At 48.1% G+C, this 16,626-nt stretch overlaps 2 protein-coding genes across 2 annotated transcripts; both read right to left on the bottom strand.

Moving 5' to 3' along the window:
* Window positions 1-3,665: 3,665 nt before the first annotated feature.
* On the bottom strand, window positions 3,666-7,967 carry mettl21e (methyltransferase like 21e). Its single transcript, XM_056607641.1, has 5 exons — window positions 7,825-7,967; window positions 7,081-7,268; window positions 6,583-6,700; window positions 6,378-6,475; window positions 3,666-4,281 (listed from the first exon to the last, which is right to left on the bottom strand). Exons 1-5 carry the CDS (start codon window positions 7,853-7,855, stop codon window positions 3,991-3,993), a joined length of 726 nt encoding a protein of 241 aa, XP_056463616.1. The 5' UTR covers window positions 7,856-7,967; the 3' UTR covers window positions 3,666-3,990.
* Window positions 7,968-8,255: 288 nt separating this feature from the next.
* On the bottom strand, window positions 8,256-16,574 carry ercc5 (excision repair cross-complementation group 5). Its single transcript, XM_056608136.1, has 17 exons — window positions 16,339-16,574; window positions 15,711-15,886; window positions 15,412-15,527; window positions 15,201-15,293; window positions 14,957-15,038; window positions 14,639-14,782; window positions 14,275-14,488; window positions 12,994-13,820; window positions 12,885-12,901; window positions 12,401-12,659; window positions 11,930-12,049; window positions 11,185-11,398; window positions 9,972-10,116; window positions 9,611-9,805; window positions 9,287-9,371; window positions 8,769-8,972; window positions 8,256-8,261 (listed from the first exon to the last, which is right to left on the bottom strand). The coding sequence occupies exons 1-17, from the start codon at window positions 16,424-16,426 to the stop codon at window positions 8,256-8,258; spliced, it is 2,985 nt and encodes a 994-aa protein (XP_056464111.1). The 5' UTR covers window positions 16,427-16,574.
* Between the last annotated feature and the right edge of the window lie 52 nt (window positions 16,575-16,626).

Here is a 16,626-nt window from a genome sequence, read left to right as displayed (position 1 = left end):
TCCCGGACCCTCCCAACATCACCCCAAGGACCTCAGCTAATTATAGATCAGCAACCAATAATATCAACACGGCAGCAGCCAATCAGCTCAACATTTCAGCATTCCGTATTGGGAGAGAGAGAGAGAGAGAGAGAGGGAGAGGGAGAGAGAGATTCAGGGAGAGAGGGAGAGAAAATAACTCTAGATAGTGGGTCGTTCTGAAACATTTATCTAGGCGGAGTAAAAAAATCTGAAGAGGAAGAGGACAAGTGAGGTCATGGGAAACTCAGAGTTTATAATACAATTGGTTTGGTTAAAAATAGAAACCCAAAACGAATTTTAACATTTCGATCCTCGCCAATGTTGTCATGGACTGTGAGCACACAGAAGCCACATGGCCTTGACGTGGCCCGCTTCATTAATCATCCGTTTAAGAAGGAGACTCTTCGGCCACACTAGCTTTTAAAAATACGACGGATCTCTGGAGCTTAGCCCTGCCGGATGCCAGGCACCTCGACCTGAGATGAGGTCAGGGTAACAGAGACCCCAGCAACATGCTGCCCCTCCCCCTCTACCATATGAGTCCTCCGGCATGACTGCCTCTGTCCTCTAACCTATCGACAGGCTGGCCCGACCCCTCTGGTGCACTGCCTGTCTGTCTGTCTGTCTGTCTGTCTGTCTGTCTGAGTGCGTGCTGACAGAACCAACTTAGGGGGGACTGCAAGAGCATGGTGCAAATTCAAACACCCTGACGACCTTCTGGCCTCCCAATCTCTCCTCTTCCCTTTTTTCTGCCTCCCTTTCTGCAGCTAAAATGTCCTCCTTTCAATCAAAAAGGGAATCTTCCTCCTCCAATCCCAAATGTTGCTTTTAAATCTTCTCCGCCTTCCTCAATCCCCCCTCCCCAGTTCACAATCTCCCTACTCTCCAGTGATTGTGTTAACTACTTTGTCTTAACGATAGATTACATGTGCACTTCATTTGCCCTCTCTTCTGTTGTCAGTGGCTGTCCTATAGCCACCTCTCCATCTCTCACTTCCTTACTACACTCTCTTCCAAGGAGGTGCTATTCCTGGTCACTGCTCACACCGCCTGACCGCCTGCCAGCCTGCCAGCCTGCCAGCCTGCCAGCCTGCCAGCCTGCCAGCCTGCCAGCCTGCCAGCCTGCCAGCCTGCCAGCCTGCCAGCCTGACCGCCTGCCCTCTTGACCCTATCCCCTGGCACCTTCTCCAAGTCCATTTTTCCCGGCCTCTTTCCTCTCATCTCCAAAAACTATTGCCTGTGTGGGTAAAAATAGAAGCCAAAATAAAATTCAACATTTCAACCCTGTGACGGGGTTTTGGACCTTGAGGACACGGAAACCACCTGGCCTTGATGTGGTTTGCTTCATTAATCTTCCGATTAGGATGGATAAACCGCCTGCCTGCCGTGGCCACGCCAGCTCTCAAAAATACAACAGATCTCTTGAGCTTAGCTCTGGCGGATGCCTGGCCCCCCCCCCCCCCGACCGAAGATGAGTCAGGGTAATAGAGATCCCAGCAACAAGCATCCCCCCCCCATACATGGATCCTGTGGTGTGGACTGCCCTCTGGTGCCTTGGTTGTCTGACTGAACCCCCTTACGGGCTTTTAAAGAGCATGGTGCAAATTCAAACACCCTGACGCAGTTTCTCCTCTACTCTCTTCCTGCCTCCCTACACTGCTAGAGCAGCCGCCCCCTCCTCTGTAATCATTCCGGCTGGAGCTCTCCGCCCTCCAAGAACTCGGACCGTCAGGCTCTGCACATCCTACCTCACGGATCACCGTTAAAGGGTAACCTGGAAAGAGTCTGTGTCTGATCCTTGCAGTCTGACGACTGGGTTCCTCAGGGATCTGTTCTGCTCTTTCTTCCTCTTCTCACTGTACACCAAGTCACTCGGTTCTTTCCTTCACTCTTGTGGATTTTCGTACCATAGCTATGCAGATGACACAGAACTGATTCTTTATTTCTTATGATCTTAAACCCAAGTGGCAGCACAAATCTCTGTTTAACCATCTCTCAGTGGAGGTCGACACACCACCTGAAGGTAATCTGGACAGGCTCTTCCTTCAAGGGAATCTCTTATCCATGACCTCTCCATCCATCAATATCAACAGCTGTTTATTGCCGGCTACTCAGACGGCAAGAGACCTGAGTCTGACACTGGATGACATCCGTCGCCTCCCACATCGTTGCGACTTGCCACTCCTGCAGATCCATGCTGTAAAACATTGATTGATTGATTGATTATTTTAATGACCACACAGCCATAGGCACAGCCAGCTCATTGGTACAGGTTCCAACATTACATTTAACATTAGACATATAACATAGATATACATACAGACAGACAGACACAATACACAATACATAAGGGACATGCTTAATCCTCAGCGTTCAGAGTTCAGAATGTTAACTGCAATGGATATGAAACAGTTTTTGAAGCGCGTTGTTTTGAAGGCAGCTGTCCTGTACGCCTCCCAGAGGACAATAGCTGGAAGGCAAAGTGTGCAGGGTGAGTGGGATCAGAGATGATCTTGCAGGCTCTGCGTAGTGTCCGTTTGCAGTAGAGTGATACAAGGGATGGTAGGGTTGAGCCAGAGTTAATTTTGGATGCTCTGTTAATGATGCGCTGTCATTTCTTCGGGGAGAGTCCGTCGCGACTGCCTAACCAGACTGTGATGGATGAGGTGAGAAGGCTTTCGACGATGGCTGTATAGAAGCGGAGCAGGAGATGGGACCTCACTCTGAACTTCTTGAGCTGACTGAGATGAAAAAGTCTTTGCTGGGCTTTTTTATAGATGTGGTCTGCGTTTATATTCCATTTGAGGTTGTTGCTGATGTGGGTGCCAAGGAGTTTGAATGTGTCAGTGATGGAGAGGGATTCGCCTTTAATGAGCACAGGAGTCTTGGGGGATGGCTGGGGTCTTGGGTCAACGTTGAGTTATTTTGTTTTTGATGAGTTGAGTAAGAGATCATGGTCGGTGCACCAGGCCACTGCTTGGTTGATCTGTGCACGGTAGATCAACGTGCACGGGTATGTGACATCCCACCACAGAGCTGTGGTGGGATGTCAGCTGGTTTGTGTAAAGGGAGAATAGCTAGGGTGAGAGCCCACAGCCTTGGGGTGTGCCTGTATTGAGGGACAGAGGGGGATCTTCAGGGGGATACGTCCGTTCCTCACCCAGGCCACACAGTTTCTGGTCCAGACTCGTGTCCTGACTACTGCAACTCACTTCTAGCTGGTCTGCCTGCATGTGCCATTCATCATCTGCAGCCCAATGCAGCAGACCGGCTGGCCTTTAACCTTACCCAAGGTATCAGGTCACTGGCACTTGCCTCCCATGCTGTGAATCTCTCCGGCCCATGTGCATCCTGGACATGGTCAAACCATACACCCCGGCCCATCTGCTTCTCCCTCACTACGGGTTGACACCAGCAGCAACTGACACTCAACTAAATATTGATTGCTTGCTGTCCTGGCTCCACAATGGTGTAACGAGTTCCCCACTGAGATCTGTGAGGCTGAAAACCCTACCCATCTTCCACCGCAAGCTTAAAACTCACGTGTTGAGACCACCACATTAATGTAGCCCTTAAATGTACTGCGATGTAATACCTGATAATACAGAATCTAAACTAAAATAAAACCAGAATCATTTGGTAGTGAGTATTATTTCGACTTTTAATCCCGCACACAAGTGCACAGACAGATGCACGCACGCACACACCCACACGTATGTAAATAAAGGTGAAAATCAAGATTAACAGGAGGTTGGAGTGTTACATATGGCTATGGTGTTATAGTAGGCTATCGTCCTACAGTAGGGATATGGTGTTACAATAGAAGCTGTACAGTAGGCTCGGATCCGACAGCAGAGGTTCTTCAGTAGTGCTATGGATCTACAGTGGGCTAGAGTGTTACACATGGTCCTTCAGTAGGGCTATGGCGTTCCTACAGTAGAGGTGTAGAGGCCAGGGTCCACCGGTAGGCTATGGTTTCCAGCCTCGGTACAGCTTGATGTTGAGGCTGGGCAGGTCATACAGCAGCTCCATGCTGAAGCGCTGCTGGAAGCGTTCTACAAAGCGGTTCTCTATGTCCATGCGGAAGCGCATGGCCCACAGGACCTGCGTCCCCGGCTGGCAGAGGTGCTCAAGGGTTTCCAGGAGCTCCTGGAGGAAGGGGTGGTGGTAGACCACGTCGGCCGCCAGCACGTAGTCGTAGTGGTGGGTCGATCGAGGGAACCGCTCCTCCAACTGCTGGCCCCAGGACAGCTCCGTCACCTCGAGTAGGAGAGATAATCGGACGTTTAGAGGTGGTTCATATATTTGTTTACGGTACGGTAGATAATGTTTCTGTTAGGTGTGGATGATAGAGCTGTTAAAGTGTCAAAGCGTTTTATTTGTTATTTGCAAAGTACAACACAGGGTTATTCTGAACAGGGAAATTCCTTATGCCCAGCAACAAATATGTTGAAGACATTTTCAAGAAGACATCAAATTTAGTATAATAAAAGAAAATCTAAATTAAAAAACGTTGATAAATATAAAATACATATAAATAAAATAAAACACATTATATATATAAGGTGGAGCTGTGCAGATGGTTATGTACATTAAAATGTAGGGAATATACATTGAATGTAAAAGTGACCAGAGCTTGTGTAGCAGTGTTAGTGTGTTCAATATGATCAACAGGATTAGGGTTGCAGGTGGAGAAGCCTGACTGCCTGGGGGAAGAAGTGTCGGTCTGGAAGTCTGTGCCCGAGTGCTCCGGTAAAGTCTACCCGGCCAACAGCAGCAATGCGAAGCAGATAAGAGTCCGTAGCATGCGTGGCTTAAGCCTGTTATGATTTCCCGTGGTTTTCCTAAGGCGAGGCCTTGCCCAGAGGGGAGAAGGCACCCGGTGACGTGCTCCTCTGTCTTCACCACCCCCGGGAGGGCTTGGATCAGCAGCATGGCAGCTGCCGTACCAGGCAGTAATGCGGCCAGAGAGGCTGCTCTCTATGGAGCATCTGTAAAAGTCAGTGAGGATTATAACATAATATATATAATAATACTTATTATATATAATATATCTGTCAGATGATGACGTGATCATCTCTGAAGATATATGTTAGAAATGCATTATATATATTATAGAGATACATTAGATAATATATCTGTCAGAGATGATGTGATCATCTCTGACGATATGTGTTAGAGATGCATTATATATAAGAGATACAGTAGATAATATATCTGTTAGAGATGGATTATATAATTGATGGAGGTACAAAAGTTATATCAATTAGAGATATTGTTGATAATATATCTAGATATAGCTCATATAAAATACAGTCAATCATACATATGTTGAAGATACAGTCGATAATAGTTCGGTTTGAAATGGATAATAGTTATTTTGAAGGCAGATACTTTTAGAGATTACAGTAGATAATATATCTGTTGAATATACATTAGATAGATAACGGTTGGAATTACAGAAGATCAGATATCTGTTAGATAGATAATAAATATTAGAGAAACAGTAGAAGAGATACAGGAAATACTATATATATTAGAGCTACAGCAGATAATACATCTGTCAGAGATACAGTACTTCATATACATATATATATATATATATGAGATACAGTAGATAATAAATCGATCACATGTGCAGTATATTATATATATGTTTGGGATACAGTAGATAATTTATCTGTAAGAGATACAGTACATAATATATCTATTAGCGATAGATGATATATATATTAGAGATACAGTACATAATATATATTTTGGAGATTCAGGAGATAATATATCCTTGGGAGATACAGTAAATAGTATATGTTAGGGTCACAGTACATAATATAAATGTTAGTGATACAAATATATGTCTATAAGAGATACCGTAGAATCTGATAATATACTTTATAGAGAAACAGTACATAATATATATGTTAGAGATAGATCATATGTATCTATTATCAATACAGTAGATAATATATCCTTAAGAGATAGATAATATAGATATTTGAGATACAGTAGATAATATATCCGTCATAGATAATATATCGATTTGAGATACAGGAGCTAATAATGTATATTAGAGATAAAGCAAATAATGTGGAAGAGATAGAGTAGTCGATAATATGTGTTAGAGATATAATAAATCTTTTACAGATATATAATATATATATGTTTGCGATACAGGCGATATTATATAAGATACAGTAGACTACTTATCTTTTAGAGATGCAGTATATCATATGTTAGAGATACAGTGGATAATATACGTGTTAGAAAGTTAATAATACAAGAGAGATGGGTCATAAATATGTCAGAGGTAGATCCTTTATCCTACGGAAGAGGATTCGGTCCCTAGTGTGACTGACCACTGGTGTGTATCTGCAGTGGTCCTTAGTGTTGCGCTGGACATTGTAGGTGAGGTTTGCCAAAATCTCGGGGAGGTCAGTGGCGGTGACCTTGGCCCCTAAGAGAAGAGGTCAGGGGTTATTATTGTATATTATATTATATATTTCTATAAAATATACATTCAAGGACATCATACAATGTAGGTTAACATAATATAATGTATACCTAGCAGACTGGAGACGATGGTGGCCAAGCCAGTTCCTGCTCCTAGCTCCATCACGTTTTTATCCGCCATGTTGTACTTGTCAAGGTTGTTCTCCAGGAAGTGACACAATACAATCGCCTGATGACAGGAAGGGAGGACAATGGGTTCAGACATAACTGTCCAGATGTAACTAGTTCCAGATATAAATTGGTCCAGATATAACTAGGTCTAGACAGAATTTGGTCCAGATGTGACAAGGTGTAGAGGTAACTTGGTCCAGATGTAACTAGGTATTGATGTTACTCAGTCCAGATGTAACTAGGTATTGACGTTACTGGGTCAAGATGTAACTTTATTATTGACGTTAATAGGTCAAGAGGTAACTAGGTCAAGATGTAACTTGGTATTGACGTTACTTGGTCTAGTTGTAACTAAGTATTGACGTTAGTCGGTCAAGTTGTAACTAGGTATCGACCAGTTAATACCTAGTTACAACTGGTATGGTCCAGTTCTCCTACCGAGGGCCAGAGCACACCTCCATACAGGTCGGTGGATTCCTTGATGCGGATCTGCTTGCCAGCGAAGGAGAATCCCTCCCAGACGTGGTTCAAGATGAGGGAGGGCGGAGAGTGGTGGGCCATGATGGAGGCAGCCAGCTCTGCATCAGCTGCTACGGCTATACCATCAGCTCCTCCATCACCTCCCCCTGTGACAACACTACCGTCAGCTACATCCTCAGCTACACCCTCAGGTACTCCATCAGGTACACCCTCAGGTACTCCATCAGCTACACCAGTAACAGCAGCAACAACACAAAAATCAGCCGCACCCTCAGATACTCATTCAGGTACTCAATCAGATACACCAGCCACAGCCCATCCATCAGCTACACCCTAAAGTATACCAACAAGTACTCCATCAAGTACACCTGTTACAACACAACCATCAATAATTAGTCACCTATGAGTTAGGGTTAAGTTTGTGCGTGTCTTTTTTCACACACGCACACGCACACATATGCGTGTTCACACAAAAGCTACGTGTACTTTTTGCTAGATGGCTAGTTGGCTAAAGGACTAGTGAACTAGAGGGCTAATTGAATAGGTAGATAGCTAGCTGGCTTTCTAGTAAGCTTGAGGGCTTTCTGTGTGTATTTATTTGTTTGACACATAAACCCCTGCACCTGTGACTTAATAAATCAGGAATTAAAAGTTACTCTCTAGTAAATAATACCAGTATTGGCAGCGGGCTGGGGTACTCACCCTGTGTGTCTAAGGCTGAGCAGCTCTCCATGTTGAAGTGAAGCCAGACCCACCAGGACGCTGCTTATAGCCGTGTACGCTAAAAGATATTTACAGCCATGTCCCACAGCTCCACTCTCAAACACAGTACATCCTAACCCTAGACACAGTACACCCTCACACACACACACACACACACCCCCTCTAACCCCCCCCCCCCCCCCCCCCCCCCCCCCCATCTGAACAGACAGCAACAGCTGTCAGGGATCTCCCTCGACCTCACATTCCTCACGGCCAAATTGGCCAAAACAAGACAAATAAATGTATGCAAAGCATTGAAATCATTATCAATTATTTAGAGAACAATACTTGATTATGCAAAATGTATTTTTTTTATTCAATCCAAAAATATGTCATTACAAATACAGACATAACAGAAAAACATGATCTGGCTACCTCTGTATAGTGGTAGTTAATGGCTAACATGGTAGATGAATAGTTAGCTCGAGGGCTAGTAAGCTAAAGAGCTAGGTAGCGCCAGCTTGCTCGAATATCCTTGATTAGCTTCCAACAACAACAACTCTGGAGGGTTCACTTTATAGCCTCCCCCTCCTTCCCCCTGCCCTCCCCCTCCTACCCCCCCGGCCCCTCCCACCCCTGCTCCGCCCCCCCCTGCTGCCCTCAAACACCGACTTGGCCGTTACCATGGTGACATCCCGCCCCCCGTCACTGCTGTTGTCAGAACCGCTGCTCTCCTCCTCCCGCTCCTCCTCCCGCTCCTCCCCCCGCTCCTCCCCCCGCAGGAGAGAGGAGCGGGCCGGCTCCTCCGCCCCCGTGAGAGGCGTGGGGGGGACCTCCTCCTCCCTCCTCTTCCTCGGAGAACTGAGAGGAGCTCCTTCTCCCCTAACCTCTGCCCCCAGGAAGCCACCTCCTCCTCCTCCTCCTCCTCCTCCCCCTCCCCCTACGGACACCTCCTTCCTCCCCTCCGCTGGCTTGGCCTGTTTGCATTTGGAAGGCGAGAGGGACTCCTCCGTCTGCTCCTCCCGCTCCCCCCGCTCCTCCCGCTCCTTCCTCTTCATGCAGGTGACCGCCCTGCGGAGCCTAGTGCTGCGCACCTCCTTCTGCTCCTGCTGCTCCTGGCGGAAGAAGGAGTCGATTCGCGGCTGGCTCTGGGAGAGAGGGAGCGAGGGAGACACATTCACTACATTTATACACTTACACTTATATAGATTTTAACACCAGGTTTCTAAAGTTAACATCAAGTGACATCAGAGGCACGAGACAGGAGGGGGCGTGGCTAACGTATGACCGGAGGGGGGCGTGGCTATTCCATGACAGGCGGGGGTATGGGTACTGTATGACGGGGGGGGGGCGTGGCTACAGTATGACCGGAGGGGGGCGTGGCTATTCTATGACAGGCAGGGGCATGGCTACTGTATGACGGGGGGCGTGGCTACAGTATGACAGAAGGGGGAGTGTCTACCTGCTGGCTGTTCAGCTGTTTGATGACTGGCTGTAGAGCCTCGTCTGTCTTCTTATTGGTCCAGCCAAACCGACTCTGGCAGAATCTGCCCTACCGTTAAAGATGCATCGTGCTCGATTTGGCGACATGAAGTCAAACATGACATGAAGTCTGACATGAAGTCAAAACTTTTATCCCTCACATTCAGTTGATAATTGTAGTTAATTTTGAATGTTTTAAGGTAATATTCTTATCATTTGACACACATTCAAAGACACAACAAGAGCATACAACGTAAACCAGCTGTCACACACTTCCACCAATAATTCCACCCATGAAGGATACTCTTTGATCTGCTCCAGGTGAGGGCGTCCCCAGCTGAAGGCGCTCTCTGATTGGTCGACGGTGGGGTGCAGGTAGGCCTGCGCTATGAGCGGATTGGGGAAGCCGGCCGTCAGCTGGAGGGAGCGCAGCTTCTTCTTCACCTTGGAGTCCCGCGGGTCCGACGCCTTCCTCTGCTTGGCCGCCGACCACCATGTGCTGCCGAAGACACATTACAGGGAGTAGAGTGAAGTAACTATTCAGGTTAGGGTTAGATGATGACAGATAATGTCCCCGTGGTGCGTTAATGGACCCAAGATGATGGGGAGATGGGTTCTAGGTGAGAAGATCCTAAAGTTATCCATGAAGGTTTGGTCGAACCCACCTGAGCTGAGTGAGGGGCTCCAGATTGGGTCCAGGGAACTCGTTCAGGATCTCCATACCGGTGACGTAGCCCACCCCCGGGACGCCGTCGGTGTAGTCGCTGCCCAGAAGGTACGCCATGTTGATCAGCTTGCTGCGGTCCAGACCTGGAAACACAAATAATGATAACATAAAGGATTGGTCATGTTGCTCACTTATGGTGGTTGGTTCTACTAACCTAGTTTGTGAACTAACGTAGTAAGTAGTACTAACCTGGCTTGCTATGCAGGTCAGTGAATTTGTAGTCAGTACAAACCTAGTTAGTAGTACTAACCTAGCTGGTTATGCCGGTCAGTTAATTTGTAGCTAGTAATAACCTAGATAGTAGTAGTAACCTAGCAGGCTATGCAGGTCAGTGTACTGGTAGTTAGTACAAACCTAGTTAGTAGTAGTAACCCAGCTAGTTGTGCAGGTCAGTGTACTGGTAGTGAGTGCTAACCTAGTAAGCAGTACTAAACTAGCTGGATGTGCAGATCAGTGTACTGGTAGTTAACAGTACTAACCTAGCTGGTTGTGCAGGTCAGTGTACTGGTAGTGAGTACTAACCTAGCTGGTTGTGCAGGTCAGTGTACTGGTAGTTAGCAGTACTAACCCAGCTGGTTGTGCAGGTCAGTGTACTGGTAGTTAGCAGTACTAACCTGGCTGGTTGTGCAGGTCAGTGTACTGGTAGTTAGCAGTACTAACCCAGCTGGTTGTACAGGTCAGTGTACTGGTAGTTAGCAGTACTAACCTAGCTGGTTGTGCAGGTCAGTGTACTGGTAGTTAGCGGTACTAACCCAGCTGGTTGTGCAGGTCAGTGTACTGGTAGTTAGCAGTACTAACCCAGCTGGTTGTGCAGGTCAGTGTACTGGTAGTGAGTACTAACCCAGCTGGTTGTGCAGGTCAGTGTACTGGTAGTGAGTACTAACCCAGCTGGTTGTGCAGGTCAGTGTACTGGTAGTTAGCAGTACTAACCTAGCTGGTTGTGCAGGTCAGTGTACTGGTAGTGAGTACTAACCCAGCTGGTTGTGCAGGTCAGTGTACTGGTAGTGAGTACTAACCCAGCTGGTTGTGCAGGTCAGTGTACTGGTAGTGAGTACTAACCTAGCTGGTTGTGCAGGTCAGTGTACTGGTAGTTAGCGGTACTAACCCAGCTGGTTGTGCAGGTCAGTGTACTGGTAGTTAGTAGTACTAACCCAGCTGGTTGTGCAGGTCAGTGTACTGGTAGTGCTCTATGTATTTGCTCTGGCTGAAGAAGTTCCTGTAGACGTGTCTCCCTCCAAACAGCCAGACGTCTGAGTCGTCTGTGATGGTCCCGTGGGTCAGCTCGCGGCGGTCCAGACACGCACACTGGGCCTCCGCCTCCGACGGCGCCACCATGTACGGCACGCCAAACATACGCAGCAGCTCCTGTTACCATGACAACCCCCATGAGGATTCAGGACTTGCCCCGACTCTGACCACTTTCAAACAAGACTGAAGACTTTTATGTTTGCTTTAGCATTCTGCTAAATCTTAAATACATTAAACTTTTTTTTTTTACTTACTATTTTCTTTTCCATATCTATTTTATTACTTCAATTTAGTGTATGTTTGCTTTAACTTTCTGCTAAATCTTAAACTTATCCATCTTATTTTATGATTTCATTAAATTGTTTACATTAAGATGATTCTATTTGAAGTACTTTGAAGTGCATGAAAGCGCGGTATAAATAAATTTGGACTGCCTTGCCAGGCTGGTCAGACATCGTATCTGTGATGTTCAAAGCAGACCTGTGTGTGTGTGTGTGTGTCTGTGTGTCTTTGTGTGTACCTTGCCTGTCTGTACTTGTGGGGGGGGGGGGGTGTGTGGTTGTGTTTGCGTACCTCAGGGGGAATCTCTGTATGCGTGTGGGTGTGTGCGTGGGCGTGTGTGTGCGTGTGTGTGATGTCACCCCTGACCTGGCTCTCCAGGCACATCTGTCCACTGACGCTGGCCGCCGTCCTCTCCTGCTTGTCCTTCTGCTGTCTCAGGCTGGCCTGCTCCTCCTCCAGACAGCTCTCTAGCGCCTCCAGCTCGGCCTGCAGGACAACATCGTTGCGGCATACTTCATCAACATAGCAGTGTCTGTACAGACTACATAGTTGTGTCCGTACACACGCAGCTATGTAGACGACCAAATCAAAGCGTCACATCGGGCTACGGCCACTACGTGGTGTTCAGGATGCCCAGATCAACGGGTCCAGTACGCTGTGTATTGGACCAGCCAGGACCAGTGTACTGCCATTGGTCCACTAGATTATGAGGATGAAGGATTGTCTCTCCTCTCACCACTACTCAAACTTGGTATGACTGAAGTTCGAGAGCCTCTCAACTTGTATTTTGTTAACCGGGATCTACAACATCTTGGTTACCATGGATACTACCCTTACCATGTCAACACCATCCCACGCCTTGGTAACCTCCTCCTCCTCCTCGTCCTTCTGCGGTACCGCCTCCTTCCGTGTCTCCTCCTTCTGCTCTACCTCCTCCTTCTGCTCTACCTCCTCCTTCTGCTCTACCTCCTCCTTCTGGTCCTCATCATTCTGGGTACCTGGGCTGGCCGAATAGGCCGGAGGCCTATTCCCTGTTTCTGTGACATCATCATCCTCTTCCTGTTTCGGCTCCTCCTCATCAGACACCTGGATGAAGCTATCTGGTGAAGATACAATACGATGAACACTCTGCATTAATCTAATAACATAGTGAACACTCAACAGTACTCTGATAACATAGTGAACACTCAACTATACTCTAATAACATAGTGAACCCTCTACAGTACTCTAATAACATAGTGAACACTCAACAGTACTCTGATAACATAGTGAACCCTCTACAGTACTCTAATAACATAGTGAACACTCAACAGTACTGACCTTCTGAATCGCTCCCGTCATCCATCACACCTTCATCCTCCTCCTCCTCCTCATCCTCCTCCTCCTCCTCCTCCTCCTCCTCCTCCTCCTCCACCAACACCACATCTCCCTCCTCCCCCTCCCTCTCCTCGTTTATCTTGATGGGTTCTGGAAGCTTCTCTCCCGGCTTCGACCGGTCCGACGTCTCCTCTCCAGTCCTCCTCCCTCCCAGTTTGTTCTCCTCCCTGGGCAACTCCTCTCTAATCACCTCCTCCACCTCCTCCTCTTCTGAACTGCTGTCCAGCCAACCACCTGATAGGACAACCCCACGGCCTTTCTGATTGGTTGGAATAGTCATACCGGGCCGGCTATTCGCTGTTGCGCTGCTGTCGAGCTGTGGTGGAGAAGCAGTGGGGAGCTTTGGTGGTGGGGGGGGTGGTGGTGGTGGGGGTGGTGTTGGCGTGTGGAGCTGTACTGGTGGCGGGGTTAGGGTGGGGAGCTGGGGTGGTGATGGAGTGGGGAGCTGCAGCGGTGGGGGTGTTGGTGGTAGGGTGGGGAGTGGACCTGCCTCCTCCCCCTCCCCCTCCTCAGCCAGGGCTTGTTGGATGGCCAGAGCTGTGCGTGGGGAGACGCTCCTACTCCTCCTCCTCCTCCCTAACTGCTCCTGCTCCTCCTCTGAGCCGCTCTCCATGGCCGCCTGGATGGCCTGCAGGGTGCGAGGGGAGGGGGGGAGGTGGTTGGGTGTGGGGGCCGAAGAGGAAGATGAGGCTTGCTTCTCTTCCTCCTCCTCCTCCTCTTCCTCCCCCTCCTCTTCCTCCTCCTCCTCCTCGCAGACGGTGCTCCACAGCGGCTGGGGTCTGCCCGCCCGGGGTCTCCGGGCCCCTGACAGCGGGCCCCCCGACCAGGGGAGGGCTGCCGGCTGGTTATCAGGGACCTTCGCCTTCTTCTTCTGGCCGCCTGGAGCCCAGAGGACACACAGGGTCAAAAGCAGGGTCTGGTCTGGGCTAGTCTGTCTGGGTTAGGGCCTAGTGTGGGCGGAGTCTGTGCACCTAATGAGGATGTCGAACGGCAGAGTAAGTAGTGGGCCGAATCTGTACATTAAATGATGGTGATGCCGGGCAGAGTCAGTATTGCGTGGTGTAGTCTGTATATTTAATGAGGATGTAGTGGGCGGAGTCTGTAGTGGGCGGAGTCTGTACCTTTAATGAGGATGTAGTGCGCGGAGTCAGTAGTGGGCGGAGTCAGAAGTGGGCGGAGTCTGTACCTTTAATGATGATGTAGTGGGCGGAGTCCACAGTGGGCAGAGTCTGTACCGTTAATGTGGATGTAGTGGGCGGAGTCCATAGTGGGCGGAGTCTGTACCTTTAATGAGGATGTAGTGGGCGGAATCCGTAGTGGGCGGAGTCTGTACCTTTAATGAGGATGTAGTGGGTGGAGTCCTCAGAGAGCAGTCTGCGTGTCTCTATGGTTTGGTTCTGGTTGGAAGGGTCCTGGTCTCTGTAGAGCTGTGGCCCCGCCCCTGCGCTGTTATGGTTCATCTCTCGCTCCACCTCCACCAGACGGTGGTTCAGATGCTTCCTCTGCAGGAGACCTTCCAGCTGGTACTGAGAGAAGTCTCTAGAACACTGGAAACACCGTGTCACACACCATGTTAAACACCATGTAGCACATCATGTGACGTGCCCTGTCACACACCATGTTGCTTTCTGTGTGACATACCACACCGTGTGTGTGTGTGTGTGTGTGTGTGTGTGTGTGTGTGTGTGTGTGTGTACCTCAGGGGGGGGCTGGTACATGGTTCTGCGCCTCTTGCTAAACTCCTTCATGTCTTTGAGGATCTGGTGTCTGACCTCCAGAGGAAGATCGCTGAACTCTTCACCGTTTATATCGACTGAGTTAGGATCACCGTGCATCTCTCCCTAACACGTGCACACAAACACATCGCACACCACAGTTAAGGTTAATGATAGACTTGACACATGTGATGGTTATGGTTAAGGGTTAGGGTTAAGGATAAGGGTGTCAAGGGTTGACCTGTTACAGGTGATGGTTAAGGTTCAGGGTTATATTAGGGTTAATGGTTAAGGGCAGACCTGATACATGTGATGGCTGTCCGTTTTATGATCTCCAGATCTCTCTTCATCTTCTGCTGCTTCTTCTTCTTCTTCTCCAGAGCTGCAGAGACAAGAGACCCACGTTAACTTATATGACACGCACGCGCACACACACACACACACACACACACACACACACACACACACACACACACACACACACACACACACACACACACACACACACACACACACACACACACACACACACACACACACACACCTGTTCTCCTTATCCACAACTGGTAGAGCGGGCAGAATGTAGATGTCCTCCTCATCTTTCCTCACATTTGACAGACTCAGGACTGGCTCTTCACTAGAGAGAAAGAGACACCCATACAGTGAGATAGATATACAGTGAGCGAGAAAGAGACAATAAGGGAGACAGAGATACAGAGAGACAGACACAGACAGAGAGAGAGCAAGAGATAGACCTTTGTTCTCCTAGAACAGCCTGAATGGCTCTGCGTTTGAGGAACGTCTTGAGGAGTTTCTCGTTGGTCTGTTTAGACTCTCTGGTCAGCTCCTCCCTCCTCTGTCGCCTCACAGCCTAGGACGATAGAAAATAACAAACACACACACCCAGTACAAAGACTACAACGTTAGGACACCTGTACACTCTCGGTCACATCACACAAACCCTGTACACAGGACATTCACTTTACATGCTGCGATAGCTATATGCTGTAGCATCGTTCTGTATGTCGTAGCTACATGCTACCACCAGACGTACCAGAGTCTGCCTCTTGAGCAGGGGAGCGTCCCCGTCGAACACAAACACGGGCCGGACGCGGAAGTAGAGCAGCTTGCAGACCCGGTGGAACAGAGTGAGGAGGTGAGCGTTCTGAACACTGCTCCCATCTCGAGCTCGCACGCCCTTCACAGCCTGGTTCAGCCAGATACTGATGTCTGGACCACTGGTTAAGGTTATAAGTTAAACACATACACACACACACACAACTCACTTCTTAAAGACCTCTCTGTACTGTCCCTGTTTTATACTATAATGCTTTTCTAATGAGTTACTATTGCACTACTAAAAGACACCGCTAATGTACCTGATAACTGTATTAACTGTAATGCTATATTAATAGTTGACTATTGCACTAGTTTCGAACTGCAAAATATAACAATCTATCATCAGTCTATCATTTTTATTACATAAAGATTGTACACACACACACACACACACACACACACACACACACACACACACACACACACACACACACACACACACACACACACACACACACACACACACACACACACACACACACACACACACACACACACACACACACACACACACACACACACACACACACACACACACACACACACACACACACAAAGGATACCAACAGCCAGGATCTTTCCCTCCAGACTCTCCGGGTTGATTGGTCTTCCTGAACTCTCCAGTAACTTCCACAGTCCGTGGACTCCCATGATCTACCTGTAAATGTTATATGCAATAATCTCCTTTATTTGGGCTCTTATTAAAAAACTGTAAATTCTAGAAATACATAATTATATGATATCTATTTATAGAATTTAACACACAACCAACAGAGAACGTTCAGCGGTGCAGCTAGATGTTGGTCCGCAGTGTTTACAATATTTTCGTTCCGTGCGTGTTGTGAGGTCGG

The sequence above is a fragment of the Gadus chalcogrammus genome, chromosome 14 (genome assembly GCF_026213295.1).
Source record: "Gadus chalcogrammus isolate NIFS_2021 chromosome 14, NIFS_Gcha_1.0, whole genome shotgun sequence".
Classification (NCBI taxonomy): Eukaryota; Metazoa; Chordata; class Actinopteri; order Gadiformes; family Gadidae; genus Gadus; species Gadus chalcogrammus.
The sequence above is the reverse complement of the archived record's forward strand: the minus strand, read 5'-3'. Positions and strand labels throughout refer to the sequence as shown.

Coding starts and splice junctions, on each gene's coding strand:
- mettl21e (XM_056607641.1), bottom strand. CDS start 7,855: ATGGAGAGCTGCTCAGCCTTAGACACACAGG. Junction 7,269..7,824: donor CTCAGCCTTAGACACACAGG/GTGAGTACCCCA, acceptor GTGTTGTCACAG/GGGGAGGTGATGGAGGAGCT. Junction 4,282..6,377: donor ACTGCAGATACACACCAGTG/GTCAGTCACACT, acceptor CTCCTACTCGAG/GTGACGGAGCTGTCCTGGGG.
- ercc5 (XM_056608136.1), bottom strand. CDS start 16,426: ATGGGAGTCCACGGACTGTGGAAGTTACTGGAGAGTTCAGGAAGACCA. Junction 15,528..15,710: donor TGCTCAAGAGGCAGACTCTG/GTACGTCTGGTG, acceptor CTATCGTCCTAG/GCTGTGAGGCGACAGAGGAG. Junction 13,821..14,274: donor CCACTACATCCTCATTAAAG/GTACAGACTCCG, acceptor TCTGGGCTCCAG/GCGGCCAGAAGAAGAAGGCG.